General features: G+C 35.1%; 1 protein-coding gene across 1 annotated transcript; it reads left to right on the top strand.

The window, feature by feature from the left end:
- Positions 1-3,828: 3,828 nt before the first annotated feature.
- LOC121416518 (tryptophan--tRNA ligase, cytoplasmic-like) lies at positions 3,829-8,081 on the top strand. Its single transcript, XM_041610011.1, has 3 exons — positions 3,829-3,998; positions 4,338-4,478; positions 5,947-8,081. The coding sequence occupies exons 1-3, from the start codon at positions 3,840-3,842 to the stop codon at positions 6,127-6,129; spliced, it is 483 nt and encodes a 160-aa protein (XP_041465945.1). The 5' UTR covers positions 3,829-3,839; the 3' UTR covers positions 6,130-8,081.
- The last annotated feature ends 12,127 nt before the right edge of the window (positions 8,082-20,208 follow it).

Raw genomic sequence — 20,208 nt, 5'->3', positions numbered from 1 at the left:
ACCCATTTACTACACCTGGGTCAAGACTGGCAAATGTCGATAAACGCCTTGCCAAGGACGCTAATACTGCCGTGGGATTTGAACCCCGGCCTTGTGGTTCAAAGTCCGAAAATTCATCCACTGAACCACAACACCTCTAAATCCCTAAAATGTCATTTTTTCTGATATCAATATCACAAATTTTAAGCTCGCTCTTCGTGCTCGCAACATGTGGTGATAAAGAAACGTATGGTCTTAGTCTGTAAGTGAATTCTTACAAAAACAAACCTTAAATGCCAATTGTCATCATGGTCAGTTCTGAATTTTCCAAAATTTTCAGCTCGCGCTTCGCGTTCGCAATATTTGATTAGTGGAATGTGTGTGATAGCCATGATTACAATGACTTCTAAAAGTGCTTCATGTGTTTAGATGTAGTTTTAACAAAATCAGCAAGCGCTTGGCACTCGTATTAGATGACTATGGTGAGATATGTACACTCTTAATGGATCATGTAATGCATACAAAGAATTGTATTAAAGATACGTAACACGCATATATTAGTCATTTAGTTACTGTTTTTCTACGAGCATGCCGAGGGAAGTCCATTGCATGATAAAACCATTCCAGAAGGTCTCAGTTAAGCCTCCGTATGTAGGTATGAGGCAGAGTAATCATTGCTATTTGTATAATTCACAATGATTCTTGGTGGAAAATAATGCCTGCTAGTGGCATGGAAAAGGACAATAGGATTAGCTATACTGTCTTCAATTCAATTTCAACTCAATTCAAAATGGTTTATCAAAAATACTTTATTTGTAACAAAAGCCGAATTGCAAAAGTTTTCATTGCAAACACCATAAACGAATTACCAATTACAAGGTAAAAAATAAATTAGTACTACGAACGAAATTTAATATAGACATAAATGTAACAAAGTATATCATGACTAATTTTAAATCGATACTTATCGATCAAATAGGAAAATATGCAAACTAGATGTGAACATACCTAATGTGTTACCATGATCATTTTATATTTTCTCATTTGTATGAAATAGGAAATGTGTCAATTTATATCTGATATTAGATTATAACAAAACAAAACAATACAAGACTATGGGTTTAAATAAGTGTGTTTGTAAAGAAAGACAGATAGAGCTGAGAGATGGAATGTGACATGTATACAGTAAAAAAAAAGAGAAAAGCAAGGAAAAGGTAGGTAGACGGATAAAAGAAAAGGAAAGACAAGAGGGGGAGACAGCAGATCACACTCTGCTGTGCTAGACTATTCATTATGTCCTTATTTGTGTGACAAATGGCGAGGCATGATAACTTAAAATCATGATTTTTAAAAATGCATGCATACATGTATAATGTTCACATTTTTTGGCTGAGAATAAACTTCTCCGAGTCGAGATGAGTGGATATATGAAATGAATCGGAAAGCAGATAGGGATCAAAATAGTGGAGGATAGAAGAGATGCAGAGAGAGAGAGAGAAGAAGACGAAGAAGAAGCAGATAAGTTAATGGTGGAAGAGAGAGAAACAGAGAAAAAGAGGCAAATAAGCAATTAGGACACTTTTTTGCCATACAGACTGCAATAATACATATTTTAGCAATTTTTATGATTTCAATGGAACTTTAAGTTTATATCTAGATATCAGTGAATAATTGCTAATATGAAAGAAATATATTTTGATGAACTAAGTAAAATCAAATGAAATTTGAGTTCGCCAACATAAAAAAATAAACAACTAAACATCAGAATCATTATGTAATCTGCATTTCACCAATAAAAAAAATATAGAGTCCAATTAATTATCAGTTCTTGATTCTCAACCCTCATTTTTATATTTATTTTTGATAAACGTTGTAATTTCTTTATTGCTTTAAAAATAAAACAGATTAGGACCAACGGCGGGGATATTCTTTTGTAAAAAAAATGCAATAATACACAATTTACGACATTCACACGTTTGTGGCTCTCATTTACGATTTACTTTGAGATAACACGCAATGTCAAAGAGCAGTACAAAGATGAATGAATGTTTATCGAACAATGATTTCTTGAGGGCAGTCATGTCAATCTCTTGATTAGGACCCATGGGTGTCGATCGGTATTCTTGGTTGGGGGGGATGATTGACACAATTTTTTGTGGATGGGTATCTTTCAACATTACCCCCACTAAAATCACAAATAAGGGCATTTGGGAGTGGTTGATATGCATGGTGATCTTGGAAATTCCTTTATTGTTGTAGTGTACTTTACTTATATATTTTTTTTAATTCAAATTGTGTTACAAGTGAGCCTATTTTAAACTCATGCGAAAGAAAAAAATTGTCTGGACCATGTACATAGTGATCTGTTTATTGAGCATGATGTATACACAGGGGCGTCGATCCATTTTTCAGATGGGGGGAGCAAAATCATGAATGTTCTAAAGGCGCTCTATCACTCAAAACGAACAAAGTCACCCACCCACACATAGGCCTACATATATATATATATATATATATATATATATATATATATATATATATATATATATATATATATATATATATATATATATATATATATATATATATATTTTTATATATATATATACATATATATATGACTCATGAGAAAGAGACACATATCTCACCCTCACCAACAATGCGAGCGCGAAGCGCGAGCTGAAATTTTTTAGTATGACATGAAAACAGGAAAAATGTACCTGTTTAGGTTTGTTTGTAGTAACTCATGAGGAGGATAGATACATGTATCTCACTAGAGAACGAGCTGAAATTCCTTTATATTTTGACCTGAAAGCTTGATATTCAGAGCATTTTTGGTACCAATGATTGAGATGGTTATCTAGAAGAACAATAGATGCGAGCGCAAAGCGCGAGCTGAAAATTTTGATATTTCGATCTGGAAAAAAAGACAGATTATTGGACGCTTTTGATAAAGAACAAGATATATATCCAACAGAAGATTATTGCAAATCGAAGCGGGAGTTCTTTTGAGGTTTCGAACTGAAAGCAGGACATTCTAGTCACCTATTTAATAATGAATAGTATGGGTTTTTGGTACAGAAATGATGCGAGCACGAACTGAAAAGCTTTATATTCCAATCTAAAAAGCAGACATTTTGAGCACGATTTTAAATCAAAATCGAGTTGGTATCTCAATCTCGCTTGCTGATTTAAGTGTAGCATTACAATGCTATTTTACTATTATCTTATTAGTTGCACATGCGGAATTATTGAGGATCGACGCCTCTGTGTATACAACCCGACTGGCAATATCTTTTTTCTTCTTAATGCATAATGATAAAATGCAGATTCGGACCAATTGAATTGAATTAAAACTAGCACAAGTTACAAACTGTGTGGCTTCTCGTGCACCATCGGGCTATCCGTCATTCCTTAGACGATTTATCTTGCCACCATTTTACTCCCGGTTATTTTTCCACCCTTTTGAATTAATTAATTTTATTAAAATTAATTTACTTACCACTTGTGGGATGGAACACCCTATCAACAAAAGTTGTTTTTCGTTGGGGTCCTTTTATGCCATGTGTAAAAATATATAAATAAACATTTCATTCTTTTTCATCTTGAACCTCCACCCATCTGTTTAAAAGTCCTGGAAAACAATATGTATACACAAATTGCGAGGGAAACAAACTGATATATGGTATACTATAATCATCATGATCAATCTTTTCATTTTTTCATCATTATTATTATTTTTCTCCCCTAAATTATTGGAGGGGATGATAATACAGGCCATCCCCCACTTGAAATATTGGGGGGATATATCCCCCCCCCCCCCCCGTGATCGACACCCATGTTAGGACCCATACTTCAGGATGACTCGCGATGTTGCACCAAAGCTTAATTACTTGAAGCCCGCCCTCATCCATTCAACGTTCTTCCCAGCCCTCCAAGGAGCTAAAACCAAGATGAGTGCCAGCGATAAGACATCATCAATCTTCCTTACCGATACCCAGGAAGAGATTAAGAATAAGGTAGTACTGACGTCATACTGGCAAAACTGACTACAGGGTTCCTCCTACAGGGTTGCTCCCCCCTTTTTTACATATAACTTTTTGTAACAACGAATGCAATATTTCTGTGACAAGTTTGCGATTAGCCAATCAGATTGAATGATTGCAGAAGCTTTTAACTATTATTGTAATTTTTGAAGAAAGAGGGAAAAAACAGTTTTCACTACAAAATGGAGGTAAGTCTGATAACGTTACCACTTCTTTATATACCTTATAATATTTCCGACCCTACATGACCGTGATTTGGCTTGATTCGTTTACTAAAGATGTCTTATTTTGCTTCCCGTTTGTGACTTACAGATCAATAAATACGCTTATTCTGGAGGAGGAAGTACAGAGGCAGAGCATCGGGAGAATGGCGGCTACTGCGATGTTGATATATCCAATCAGTATTTGACGTTCTTATTTGAAGATGATGCCCGCTTGGCTCAAATCAAAGAGGTGAGTTGGCCTTTTAGTTTCATGATTTTATTCGATTTCTCTTTTTTTTTATTATAATCGGAATTTTCGGCAATCACCGCGTAGACGCTTTCTACAACGCGTCAATTCATTTGAAAATGCAAGTCAAATCAGAATAAGCAAGTTCGTAGTTCCTTTCTGCGCATGATCAAAAGATTCTACGCATGATCAGAAGAAGGTCATTTGTACTAAAGTGACAGGTGCTTTAAAATCTAATGAGATCAGCACCAACTTTGATGTCTTGATTATTCATTTATTCTTTTGAATTGTCGTTTCATTTACATCCACAAAAACAACAATGCTTCCACGAACGACTGGTATTTCACAGTTTGTCAAGTACATTGTGCAACATGCTAAGATATGCATTCAAAGTAGGAATGCAACAAATACCTTCATTAAGTGTTTATTGGTGTGCTATTCTAGTCACCTGGTCTATTCAATTTCTTCATCCTGTTATTTAAGGCAAGCTTACGTAATTTCTTGCTTTGAAGTCTGCCTATCATGTTGAAAGAAATGAAAGGTCATTTGACCAAAATTGTCCATGAAGTAACTACGAACTGGTCTATAGTGAGCTGAGAGGTTTTTTGTCGAAAGTTAGTGGACCGAGAAAGCAGATCATTTGAAGATCCGGACCGGACAAAGAAATTGCAAATACGTCATTTGGCCTGGACGATACTGCTGTATTGATTCACCGATTTTCGAAAAAGGCTGTTTTCTCATTGAAGATTTTTTGACAAAATATTAATTGAACACGTCTGCGCATTGATTGCAAACGTGCGTGAAAATACACGTTAATGTATTTTATATATTTTATGTAAAGGGCTAAAATTTACAAGCTTCGGCTTCACTTTGGTCCTAACAATCTCATGATATATGTTTTGTAATTGATTTTATATTGTATATTGGTTTTAATAAATGAACTTGAAAACCTAGTTTTGTGAAATATTAAACGAATAATATTATATTTCTATATTTCTCCTTCCATCTTTCCCTTTTTTTCTTTTCTTTTCTTCTTCTTTTTATTTTGTTTTTCTTGGTTGTGGAATAATTGATACCCCCTCCAAGCCCTCTGGCATTCATATGAGGGTCTTTGGGCAATGTCCCCTCCCCACTGTTTTTCGACCTAGAGAAAGGGAGAAAAGTGAAAGTGAAAATAAAAAGGAAGAAATATCATCATTCTGGATGTTATGGCAAATTCGATTTTTTTTGGGGGGGATTGATAAGGTCAGCATTTTTTCTCGTTCGTTTCTTCGCTCGGAACATTGTCGAAATGTTCCCGAAACGTCATGCCTGCCCCCTCAAAAATTGCGGCTTATTACGCAACTTCCCAAGCCCTTGTATGTACGCCGTTGCCCATACAAATACGACTTCGTTAATTCACATTTTGTGATTTTTAAGGTTGTAGGCCAACATGTATGAGTGTTTTTTTCTTTTCACCTTTTCGTTTTAGGAATACAGCAGCGGGCGAATGATGACAGGTGAACTCAAGAGAGAACTCGTGGTCGTCCTACAATCACTGATCGGTGACATCCAAGAGAAACGAAGGGTCGTGACCGATGACATCCGACGGCATTTTATGACTCTAGAAAGCTTAACCACAAAGCTTAATGATTTCCATTGTTCAATTAATTAATTTTCGTTATTGATTGTATATAATCATCTGGCTACCCAGCGAAAACCAACGTTCAAAAAATTACCGCTGTCCCGTTATATTCACTTGATGGCGCCCTTTACTGTTTTACTATTGGGCCTGTTACACGATAAGATGACGTAACCTGGCGACCCGATAGTTTGAAATAATCCATTAAACAATCATACTGCCAATGTTGCACACGCTATTTCAGAAGTACATTTACGTCCTTGTAAGTGAAAATTATATTGTGGGACTATCGTAAAAAGGGTTGTTTCATCACTAATTACCTCTAGGTCTACACCCACTGCGTCTCATGTCTGTTTGTTTCAATCCCAGGTAGTCTATGCCTTGTGCGTCTATTAACCATTCGTTGTAATTAGCATACATTTTTACTCTCTTCCCTTTTTTTCAATTAAGGCAGACCCTTTTTCCAATAGCCACTTCGTCTGACACAATTTAGTATACAGGGCATGGGATTGAATAAACGGGGAATAAATTTAATTTTCGTTTTCACCAAGGGCAAGATGAATAGTCGACGAAATGGAATTTAAACAAGCTTGGCAGCCGGCAAAGTAAAAATGGCATGACATGTGCATTTACAACGCGAGTGTATTGTAGACCAAACGGTTATTCGACCAAATTTATACATGTCATAGTACACCAAACATGCCAAATGGGCTTAGCCAATATGGTTTTAGAGTATTCAAAAAGATTGGTTGTGAATACAAACTGTTATTTTCTTTCTCTTTTTGTATATCGGACAAAGTGTAATGCAAACCTAACAGAACTTCAATCATATGATAGTAGACTAAGAGGGGTTGAAGTGATGTGGCATTACACTTTCTGAGAGGTTTTTTTACAGCTTGTAGACCACCGTTGCATGGCGTTCTAATCTGTCAGTCTCTTGTCTTGATTTACAGCAACTGTCATTACAATTTTTACAATCACTTCTCAGACGCTTTCTAAAACGCAGACAATCCTTGTCAAAAAAACTTTAATGACAACACAGCTCTTGCCAAAAATGGTGAGTCAAAACAGCAGTGTCGTCCTTGACTCCAGACAGACGGCATATTTGCATTTTTTTTCGGCCGGTCCGAATCTTCGGACAAGTTTCTGCTGTCCCGTTCCACTAATTTTCGACATAAACCTCACAACTATCCATCGTGGTTTGTACTGCATTTCGAAATGACTTGGTACGTTGTAGAAAGCTCCTGTTTAGTGAGAGTAATTGATGATCACTTATTTTTTTCTATATACAGTATTGAAACTCCTTTCTGTTCTCCAGTTGTTAAGAAAAATCTGGAAAATAGGACAAACCATGTTGTTAAAACAAATCTTGAAAAGAAGACAAAGCATATGGTTTCATTAAATACAGAAAAGTTAAAAGTTAGCATTTCTTTAGAAAAAAAATCTGAAATTACAAGTGACAGTTGTGACATATACATTTTATATGAACAATCATAAAATTTTAGCCCCATAATTTACACAAACAGTTTCATTCATTCGTTATTTAAATAGTGTATTGGAAATCATCACTTAATTCACTAAAATATAACTTCACACAAAACCTCGAGTTTTTGTTTAAGCTTTTAAAAAAAATTGTGAACTATTGTACATTTCCCATCATGAAAAAAAATTATGATGCATGTATATTGCCCCCCCCCCAATTGTATGTATAACGGATAGAATGAGGTTACTTAATTTTATTGTCCTGAATGACTACTTACGGCTTTTCATCAAAATATGAAAAATTATAATCCGTTCTAACTGATAACAATTTCATTGTTTTATACAGGCTGTCCAAATACAACGCGCAAGTGCCTATTCAACACTCGAGTGTCCCGTAAGACACAGTATTCTGTTTATGATATATTGAATTATTCAGCCAATAGCGGTTTCTAACATGATGAATGTATTTACTTTGATAGGATTATCATCATCTAAAAAAATTGATTGAAGATTGAAGTCAAAGAGACATATAGTAAGAAAGTTTGGCTTCAATTCAGAGATGTCCCGTACGCCGCACTGTTCTTGAATTTTTTTTATTTGCTTTATTTATTCAAGAATGTTATTTTGCTTTTTTCATACATGTGTTTCTTCTTGGGTAAGTGAACATCAATTTGAGTTCAATTTTCATGAAAATACTTTAGAGTGCAAACTTAAGGTTTCCAAAAAAGCGACCTTTTTTGTGTTCCGTACGACACATTACTATTTTAGCTCTGTATTATACAAGATGTGAATTCAAGTCATGTTAAGTCTTGGTTTTCCTAACACTCTGGAAGTACTTGATGATCACATTTAGTTACTGGAATATTTTTTTTCTTGTCGAAAAACTGTCAGATGTTCTCTGAATGTCCCGTAAGACACGTGTCGAATAACCCAATATCGTCACTGTCGGCTGCGCGATCATACCATCATACCACTAAACTCGAGTGAAGGGTTTGCACAGCAGACAAGCCAATACTTCCCTCATTTGTAATGGTTGGCTTGTTTAAAAGTGTACCGTGTGTTTCTAATTATCAGCAATAAATTCAAGCTCTATATTTCAAGCACTTTAAAGGAAAATTGTGAGGTGGATATGAGCGTTGACTGGGACATTCTAAAAACATGTTATCATATGAAAATGATGACTATCTTCCTAAGCGCGAGATGAAACTTGTTGCTATTCCTTTCTGAAAAGGACAGTTTGATTCAGACCACCCTTCCCCCTGGATCCGCCTATGCTGCCAAGCATATACAATGCATGGCTCGTTTCCGAGCATGGAGGTCGATTATGCTCAACATTATTTTGGATTGAACTTGTCACCACATAAAATTTGACTTTAATTCAAAGCAGTTATTACCCGATCAAACTAGTGCACACAAGCTATGTGTAATCTTGAAAGATGCATAATGGACATCGACAATTGGATGTCCATGTCCAACCAGATTACAAGCATTTGCAGAGCAGTTCGTTACCAATTGCGCAATACTGGCTTCATTAGAAAATATCTCACTCAAGTCCAGGATAGGAGAGGCATAACCTTGTTTTTTTATATATACAATATTCTTTATGGTTTCTTGTCAATTCGAGGGTACTGATTACGAATCTGGATGATGCCACTCGTGTAACCTTGATCATTTTCCACAAATTGGCAAATTCCCAAATGGCCGCCAAAATATGCAACTTACCCATGAAAATCCTAAAATTGTCCGCACATTGGCTATGAAATACATGAAATTGTGTGGCAGGAGTGAAATACTCTCTGAAAAAATAATTTTTGACAAAATCTTTATTTTCCTGATATTCAAAATGGTCGCCATAGGCCATTGTATACTCTATAATGTACAATATAGGGAAAACTAATTTTCCAAAAAAATGCCACTAAACTTCAAAAAATCGCGATGTATGAACGAAGTAATTAATGTATGCAAATCATCATTGCTAACGAGATATATCATTTATTATGTCATATATGGGATCATTTCTGTATTTTGATATCTAAAATAGCCGCCACTGGCCCAAAAAGTATCGAGTGTAATGGCAATGGGGGCCAAAAAATTCACAGGAGTAATCACTAAAATGCATATCATTAAGATTAAACGAGTGGAATTACTGTGGGCCCAAGGTTTATGTCGAGATATTATAAAGATTTCTAGAGCATGTAGATTGAATAATACCCGAGATAAAGGCTGAATGTTATATGAAGTTTATAATAAAATCTTTTAGCTGCATTATGCATGAGGTTATGTATTTTTTTTGGGGGGAACAGGATGTAAAATCTAGGTCAAAGTTAAAAGTCTTAAGCTGATGTGTATTTTATCTCATTCAGTAGTACACGCTGTATCTTGAATTTCTAAATTAATTAATTTGTTGCCTTTTACACCTTTGGTCTTCAGGCAAAACAAAAGCAAAGGAATAGACAAATGAGGGAATTATTATACAGTGCGTATCAAAAAAAAGTTTACACTTCGAAAAAGCCCTGTGAATTAAAAAATAGACAACATGTGGGTAATTTTTTCGCATATAATCTGTGGTTTGGGTCTCATCTATCCAACGACAGTAAAAGTTTTGACAGAATGTTACACATTTTTTTTACTAAGGTTTTATCATTTAAAGTGTGTTTACATGTCATTTTTCATTCAATACTTGTTTCTCCACACTTTTCCGAAGCTTGACAATGATTAACAAAATGAAAATCAAGCCTAAGCCATTCCATGTAAATCACAGCTCAGTGTAAAGCAAATATCGTCACAATGGGCTTGGTGTGTGGGGGAGTGAGGTGGGGCTTTTTTTCAATGCACTCTTCGAAGTGTTATGGGCAAGGAAACAAGTTAAAAGGGTAAAAGATATCTTCTAATCAAATTTACTAGCTAAATTCCATGTGTTCTTCATGATTAAGGTCTACTTTTATTCGCATAACTATTTTAAAGTTCTGCGCAAATCATTTTTCAAAAGTAAGTGGTGCTTCCTCAAGCGGAAATATTTTTCGACAGTTATATCGTCATTTGCTTAAATGGATCTGTGCCAATGGTAAAATGTAGAAAAGTCTTAAGGATATTACAAATGTATAATTTTACAGGACTTTTTCTAAGTGTAAACTTTTTTTGATAAGCACTGTAGAGCAGTTCATAGATGATTTAGATGTGTGGTTTTTTTGTAAGCTATGAAGTCTGTAATAATGAGTGCAGAAGCTATGTGCATATATTATACTGCGCTGCATTTTAGAGCTGATGAAATGCTTGAAAACGAAATTAGAAAAGGGGGTAAAGAATGTATGGGGATTATTTTTACAGATAAGTTTTTAATTTAAGTTTGAACGTTTCTACTGATGGACAGGATCTCACTAAATACGGCAAACAATTCCATAACTTTGGGGCTGCACAGGAAAAAGCACGATATCCCAAAGGCATCCTTGTATTACGAGTGGGGATATGATATAATTGTTGGTTAGAAATCATGAAAGAGGTTTTCACGATTAATCATTGCTTAATAAGCGCCAAGTGTTAAAACAAGAGCACTGAGTCATTTAGAGGGCATGTTATATTTATTTAGCATTAACTTTTGCTCAGATACACAAATGATTTAGCACTGAATGTGAAATGAATGATTTTTTTTATTCTTAGAATTGTGCTAAACAGTAATAGTCCAGGATAGAAGAGGCATAACCTTGTTTACTTATATATACAATATTTTTTATGTTTCTTGACATTTCGAGGGTGCTGATTACGAATCTGAATGAAGCCACTAAGTGTAACCTTGAGCATTTTGTGCAAATTGTCAAAATCTGATATGGCCGCCAAAATATGCAAATTACCCATGAAAATAATAAAATTATCCGCACATTGGCTGTGAAATGCATGAAATTGTGTGGCAGGAGTGAAATACATGTACAGTCTAAAAAATTAATTGTTGACAAAATATTGATTTTCCTCATATTCAAAATGGCCGCCATAGGCCATTGTATACAAAGGTAAGTACAATATGAATAAGGAAAACTAATTTTCTCAAAAACGAGCACTTAACTGCAAAAACTTGCGATGTATGAACGAATTAATATATACAATCATCATTACTGACGAGATATATCAATTACAATGTCATATATGGGAATATTGCAGTATTTTGATATCTAAAATAGCCGCCACTGGCCTAAACAAGGCTACACGAGTGGCATCATCCGGATTCGTAATCAGCACCCTCGAATTGAAAAGAAACCATAAAAAAATATTGTATATATATAAAAAACAAAGTTTGGTCAATTTTCTATGGGGCCTATCCTGGACTATAAACAGCTTTAATCTAATGCCATCAATCCAAACAAGCCTGAATTAGTATTATTGCACCTGCAAATTTAAACGATTATTACTTGCATGTGGGTAAAGGAGATTTTGTTACCATGATAAATACCTTACCCTTTTTTCATGACCACTATGAACAAGGTTGCACCAGAAATTAATCATTCGACTTTTGATATAGTTTTCTATTTTATGTGTGTCTGATCCAACACGCCCATTAGTTATGATAATATTAACATTCCTTAAAATTTCAATATTTTTTTTTCACCATGTTCGTAAACAAAACTGTCACTAGATTTTCTCAACAAATTATCGAAATGTAAGTTATGGTAATGGGATAAAACAAACTTAGATGAATCTAAGCAGAAGGCATTGGAACATTCAATAAAATCATTACAATAATTGATTATTTTCATTTCCTCTTCTTGCGTTGAAATCACCTAAAAGCCCAAAAGGAAAATCGTGGACGTTTTTCAACCTTATCAAATCGGATGCAATATCCTCCAATATTGAATCATTGTTCATGAGGATTATACACTAATCCTAAAATGAATGCAAGTCCGAAAGCTTTGTAACTAGACTGTTATCCACATTATTGTATCAGCCTTTGCTTTGTTTATAATTTTTAAGTAGTCATATATCTTATCTTCTATCAACACGCCAATACCATAAATTCCACCGTTGGTTTAACTTTGGGAATTAAAACATTGATATCATTCGACTTAGTTTATATAAGATATTCTATGTCATAATTCTGGACATATCCTTCCAAAATACGTTCTGTTAATTTATTTTTTTAGACCAAAGACGGTTAAACCGAGTAAGTTAAAACATTAAATCTAATTTACCGGTTGGCATTATCCTATTTTGCGAACAGACAAGTCGAATTCATGCGCTCTTCCGACCATCCTTATTTGAATATGTCGTCAGGAGAGTCAATCATGTGGTTTACATTTTTATCTCCATCTTTTACTACACAAAACACTTTCCTATCTCGCATACATTCGTAATTCCGAAGCTTCGTTATTCCAAAGACTCGGATATTCCGAAGGTTCGTTAGTCAGAAAATGAAATGAGGTTTGTAATTCCGAAGGTACGTTAGTCCGAAAACGAAGTGAGGTTAGGAATTCCGAAGGTTCGTTAATCCGAAAAAGAAATGAGGTTCGTAATTCCAAAGGTTCGTTAGTCCGAAAACTAAATAACTAACCTTATTTCGTTTTCGGACTAACGAACCTTATTTCGCTTTCGAATTATTGAACCTTCGGATTAACGGCACAAATTTTCGGATTAACGAACCCTTTTAAGTTTTCGGATTAACGAACATCGAGGCAATTTACGTGTTTCTGAAGTACATGTACGAATCTTCGGAATAAAGAACCTTCGGAATTACGAAGTGTAACCTCCTATCTATCGTCCAAACTTTGGAAACAGCTTGATCCTTGCGAGCAATCTTGACACGGATTTGAGTAAGGTCTTTGACGATGAAGACACCTTTCCAAAAAAGATCCTCCAGCTTGCGTTAAGCCTCCATCACTCCTACTTTCCTATCTCTCCGAAACATTTTCATCATCTTCGTGATCACTCTGTGGCTCACAGAATATCCTCACATTTAAGAGCAACTCCTATTTCCTTGACTAGACAGATCACAATCCTGCTGATATCTTCTTCGGATGTCTCCTTGAGGCTGAAGACATTCCAACTATCACGGCGTGAGTATTGCTCTAACCTGTTGACCCGAAACCTGAAGACTAGCTCCGGATGAGGAGCGTCATGACAGGAACGTCTACAGCTACAGGATTCAGATTCTCCATAGCAATTTTCCTGGCAGATGTAAAAGCCTGGGACACTGACTGAATGATGATGGGCTGAATAGCCAACAACAACTTGGACGAAATATCAGCAACCGATCCGTCCCCTTGGTCTAGCTCAAGCTCTTAGCTGGCTTCGCTCCAACGGCAGCAACCATAGCGTATGAGATAGTTTGCTCTAGCTGACGCAGATCAACACATGGGATGCTCGGTGCCTTCAGTGACACATCATTATCAAGGACATACAGGCATGTTTATATTATAAGCCATAATGAAGTCACATGGAACGACGATAACGTCGTAGTCTCCAAAATTCAAACAATAAAAATCACTGGCTTTCACACGGTGTAAAATTTTACATTTATTTCCATATTGCTTTCGGACAGTAATGGCATTAATGACAGTAATGGCAGTAATATTTATTCTCAGATCACCCCAATTGGGTATTGGAGAAGACAAGAACATTTGAAACATATTTACATTTGAATTTGAAACATATATATAATATATATATATATGAACAAAATATTCAACCAAGAAATCCACATATTTCTCTAAAATATTACAATAAGATATTAATAAAGTATTTCTTGAATTACTAAATTTTTGAACAAACAGAAAAAAGTAAAACATAATAATAATAATAAACAGTTCTTGTATAGCGCATATCACAATTATGAATAATGTCTCTATGCGCTTCCAAAGGACTTGGATATTATTACCCCAGCTGTAGCTTGGCTGTCGTAATTACTATGATTACAGCGCACACGCATTTCAAGGAATAAGTTCCTGGCAAGTACCCAGTCACCTCACCTGGGTTGAGTGCAGCACAATGTGGATAAATTTCGTGCTGAAGGAAAATACGCCATGGCTGGGATGCGTACAAAGGCACCAACGGCAAACGAAATAAAAAAAATAACAGTTCATCAAATAATACATAATATGTGATATTGATTATAATCAAGATAAATCAATAAAAGACAAATAAAACGAAATAAATGAATGCTTCTATTCTTTGATTACACTATCAGAAGCAAAGCATAATTATTTTACAAAATTCAGCCAGATTTATAAGTGTGTTTGATTTAGCTGTCTTGAATAATGTTTCCATTTTGTAAGTGTTAGGCCTCTTTGCGAAGTAATTTTCTAAATATAATTTTCTCTCTGCGGAAAAAGCCGAACAAATAAACAAATAATGGTATCCATCGCCTATAAGTTGTGATTGACACAGATTGCAAATTCTGTTATTTCTTTCAACGTTTTCATACCTCCCTGTAACTATTGGTAAACGGTGGTTTCACAGCGGAATTTTGAAAAGCATATATGATATTTTTTAGAAAAAACAATCATGCATTTTTCTAATTCAAGAGATTATGTTATTATGTTACAAAATTATGTTGTGAATTATGTTGACGAAATTCAGAGCCAGTCAAGGACGCGTACTACTTCGTATTGATCATGGCGCGTTACATATCTATCGTGTTAACATTGAATCGGCTTTTGCATCGGCTTTTTCATAGCATGTAAACGCGATTAACTCAGATCGGCTTTCGGTTCAGAACCATCAATTTTGCACTACCAAAGTAGTAGGTTCAGAACCGCGAGTCAATGCAGAATCGGCTTTTTACTGTGTATAAACATAAAGCCGATTCTGCATCGGCAATTGGTGCGCATTTCATTTACTTTACCATTGTGACGTAATTGTAAGCGCACGGATCAAGCGTTTCTAGGTTATGAGGTATATTGTCGGTGTGCGTATCATTTCAGGTTTTGCATCTGGCGCCCGTTGCAGAAAGAGTTGCAATCAAACGCATCTCTAAAAATCATGCGTAACTTCATTTTCAACCAATCAACAGCGCGCATTTGGGACTTGCGTTTGATTTTTTTTACTTTTTTTAAAAGCAACTCTTTCTGCAACGGGCCCCTGTTCGCGGTTCTGAACCGCGAGCTGTATAGTCCAGGATAGAAGAGGCGTAACCTTGTTTTTTTATATATACAATATTTTTTGATGGTTTCTTGTCAATTCGAGGGTGCTGATTACGAATCTGAATGATGCCACTCGTGTAACCTTGAGCATTTTCCGCAAATTGGCAAAATCCAATATGGCCGCCAAAATATGAAAATTACCCATAAAAATCCTAAAATTGTCCGCACATTAGCTACGAAATGCATGAAATTGTGTGGCAGGAGTGAGATACCCCCTGAAAAACAATTTTTGAAAAAATATTTATTTTCCTCATATTTAAAATGGCCGCCATAGTCCATTGTATACTATATTATGTACAATATAAATAGGGAAAACTAGCTTTCACAAAAGTGAGCACTAAACCGCAAAGATATCGCGATGTATGAACGAAGTGATATATGCAAATCATTATTACTAAAGAGATATATCATTTATTATATCATAAATGGGAAGATTTCTGTATTTTGATATCTAAAATGGCCGCCACTGGCCCAAACAGTATTACGTACAATGGCAATGGGGGCCAAAAAATTCACAAGAGTGATCACTAAAAGGCATATTATTAAGATTAAACGAGTGGAATACTGACTAAAAACATAACTGTTAACGAAATATATTATTAATATGCCATGTATGTGATGAATGTTGTATTTAGATATTCAAAATGGCTGCCAAAGGCCCTAAAAGCATTATGCACAATGAGAAAGAGGGGCAAAGAAATCACGAGAGTGATCACTAAAATGCATATATATGTGATAAATTAATGGGATACTGTTTAAAACACATATTTTCTAACGAAATATATCATTCAGGTTTAAAGTTTGTGTTAAATACTGTATTTTTACTTTCAAAATGGCCGCCAGAGACATTAACAGTATTATGCACAATGCAAAGTGGGAAACCAATATTAGCACCATAAATGCAAGTATTAGTGATCTATGAGTAAAATATTGTCTGAAAGCATGATTTCTATTAAGAGATATCATTTATTCTGCCAGTTAGGTGATAAATACTGTTATTGGAAAGTCAAAATGGCCGCTACAGGCCCTTAAGATATTATGCACAATGTGAATGGGAACAAATTATTTCATCAGAATTTGGCTTTGCTTGGCCAAATGGTGATGTATGAGTGAAATATCGTCTGAAAACATGATTTATGACAAAATATATCATCTCTTATGTAATTTATGTGATAAATACTGTATTTCAACATACAAAATGGCTGCCATATGCCCTTTTTGTGAACATTATTTGTCTACACTCAAATTGTATATTATACGATAAGGGCTTATGTTGGCCATTTTCATTTAAAAATGCAGTGTTTATCACCTTAAATACACAACATTATGATATATCTCGTTAGAAACCATGGTGTTAGACAATATTTCACCCTTGCATCAGAATTCACAATTATAGGCAATATTTAGAGTCAAACAAAGCCAAATTCTGTCAAAATTATATGTCTAATGTTACAATGTACATAATACTTTTAGGACCTATGGCAGCCATTTTGGATTTCAAAGTACAGCATTCATAACCTCCACAACCAAAATGTGATGTATTTAGTTAGAAATCATGTTTAAGACAATATTTTTACTCGTATATCACAGTCATATGCATTTCATGATTCTCACTCTTGTGAAAATTAGTTTCTCCATTCGCATTGTACATGATAAATATAGGGATTATGGCGGCCATTTTGAATGTCAAAATACAGCATTAATCACATAAATTACATAAGATATCATATATTTTGTTACAAATCATGTTTTCAGACGATATTTCACTCATACATCCCCAATTGGCCAAGCAAAGCCAAATTATGCTGAAATAATTTGTTCCCATTCACATTGTGTATAATATCGTAGGGCCTGTAGCGGCCATTTTGACTTTCCAATAACAGTATCTATCACCTATCTGGCATAATAAATGATATCTCTTAATAGAAATTATGCTTTCAGACAATATTTTACTCATAGATCACTAATACCTGCATTTATGGTGCTCACTCCTGTGAATATTGGTTTCCCACTTTGCATTGTGCATAATACTGTTAATGTCTCTGGCGGCCATTTTGAAAGTAAAAATACAGTATTTAACACAAACTTTAAACCTGAATGATGTATTTCGTTAGAAAATACGTTTTTAAACAGTATCCCATGAATTTATCACATATAATATGCATTTTAGTGATCACTCTTGTGATTTCTTTGCCCCACTTTTTCATTGTGGATAATGCTTTTAGGGCCTTTGGCAGCCATTTTGAATATCTAAATACAACATTCATCACATACATGGCATATTAATAATATATTTCGTTAACAATTATGTTTTTAGTCAGTATTCCACTCGTTTAATCTTAATAATATGCATTTTAGTGATCACTCTTGTGAATTTTTTGGCCCCCATTGCCGTTGTACGCAATACTGTTTGGGCCAGTGGCGGCCATTTTAGACATCAAAATACAGAAATGTTCCCATTTATGACATAATAAATGATATATCTCGTTAGTAATGATGATTTGCATATATTACTTCGTTCATATATCGCGATTTTTTGCGGTTTAGTGCTCATTTTTGTAAAAATTAGTTTTCCCTATTCATATTGTACATAATAGAGTATACAATGGACTATGGCGGCCATTTTGAATAATCAGGAACATAAATATTTGGTCAAAAATTATTTTTTCAGAGTGTATTTTACTCCTGCCACACGCTTCCATGCATTTCATAGCCAATTTTAGGATTTTTATGGGTAATTTGCATATTTTGGCGGCCATATTGGATTTTGCCAATTTGCGGAAAATGCTCAAGGTTACACGAGTGGCATCATCCAGATTCGTAATCAGCACCCTCGAATTGACAAGAAACCATCAAAAAAATATTGTATATATAAAAAAAACAAGGTTTGGTCAAGTTTCTATGGGGCCTATCCTGGACTAGTAACAGCGTGTAACGCAGTTTAAAAAAAAAAAACAAAAGCCGATTCTGCATCGGCTTTTGGTTCTGAACCAAAAGCCGATCAAGTGTAAAGACGGTAATCGTGTGCGGGTCAACATTAAATGCAACTCTAATACCGTGTTTACACTTGATCGGCTTTTGGTTTATTCTGCACTGCGTTTACACGCTGTTACAGCTCACGCGAAGTGAATTTAGATTCAACTTCAATTCATTGAAGTTAGATTGTCATCGTCGCCCAGTGCAGCCTGTATGTTGCTTGCAGTGTTGTGGTTATATTAACAGCTCTGTTAAAGGAAAGCAGAATTTGGTCTTTGGAATTGAAGTTAGATTGTCATCGTCGCCCAGTGCAGCCTTTATGTTGCTTGCAGTGTTGTGGTTATATTAACAGCTCTGTTAAAGGAAAGCAGAATTTGGTCTTTGGAATTGAAGTTAGATTGTCATCGTCGCCCAGTGCAGCCTGTATGTTGCTTGCAGTGTTGTGGTTATATTAACAGCTCTGTTAAAGGAGAGCAGAATTTGGTCTTTGGAATTGAAGTTAGATTGTCATCGTCGCCCAGTGCAGCCTGTATGTTGCTTGCAGTGTTGTGGTTATATTAACGCTGTGTTAACCACATTTATTAGCCGGCTGGGCATCGAGAGAACATCGGGCCCATTTGGATCACCTCCAACAAGGACCAATTAATACCACGATTGATTAAAACAAGAAGAATGAAGCTTAATTTTGTACACTGTAACGTTAGAACTAGGAGGAGATCTGCATCTATCTTCAGTAGATCGAGACTCAGGAATAAACTATGAAGCGGAGTGTGGATAAAGATACGCCTGTCATCTGCTTCACTGTCATTGTCAATCCTCATTAAGTTGTAGATTATCAAATTTATTTTCATAACCATTAAATTCAGGCTTCTGCATTTAGTCCCAAACCAGCTTAACTCTTATTGTTATTTATAAATATAATTAGACTCGGTCTTATTATCAATACATCTAGGACTTAGATATAATTTCTAACTTGGTTAACAGAGGATCTGGTCTTGCTTCTTAGTCCTACTTAGGCCTAGTTAGATCTACTTTATTTATTAATCGATGCTATCTAGATCTATTCCTACCTAATTCAAATCTAGCCCAACTTATACTTTCCCAACCCTCGACACTTGCCCCAGGGTTGGCTTATGCCGAAAGGGTGGGTGATGTCGCGTTAGGGTGCGTTGACATTAACGCGAAGATTCGTCCACAGTGGGCCTCCCTGGCTTGGCCGAAAGGGTGCGCTTGGAGCGTTACGTCACGTCGCGTTCACTGGAACGCATCCATTTGTCCAAAGCCCCCCCCCCCCCGGAAGTGCCTTAAGGGTGCGTTTTATTTTGTTTGAAATAATGATAAAAATAATAATTATAATGATAATTATAATAATAATAATAAAAATAATAATAATAATGATAATAAGAAGAAGAAAAGAAAAAAAGGAAGGAATTATTTTAATTACAATAATTATGATAATTAACCCAAATACTAACATGTTACTAGTCCTATGGATCATAATAATAATAAAAAATAATGATAATTATATTAA

Source organism: Lytechinus variegatus, chromosome 6 (genome assembly GCF_018143015.1).
Source record: "Lytechinus variegatus isolate NC3 chromosome 6, Lvar_3.0, whole genome shotgun sequence".
Classification (NCBI taxonomy): Eukaryota; Metazoa; Echinodermata; class Echinoidea; order Temnopleuroida; family Toxopneustidae; genus Lytechinus; species Lytechinus variegatus.
This window is presented reverse-complemented; position numbering and strand designations above follow the sequence as displayed.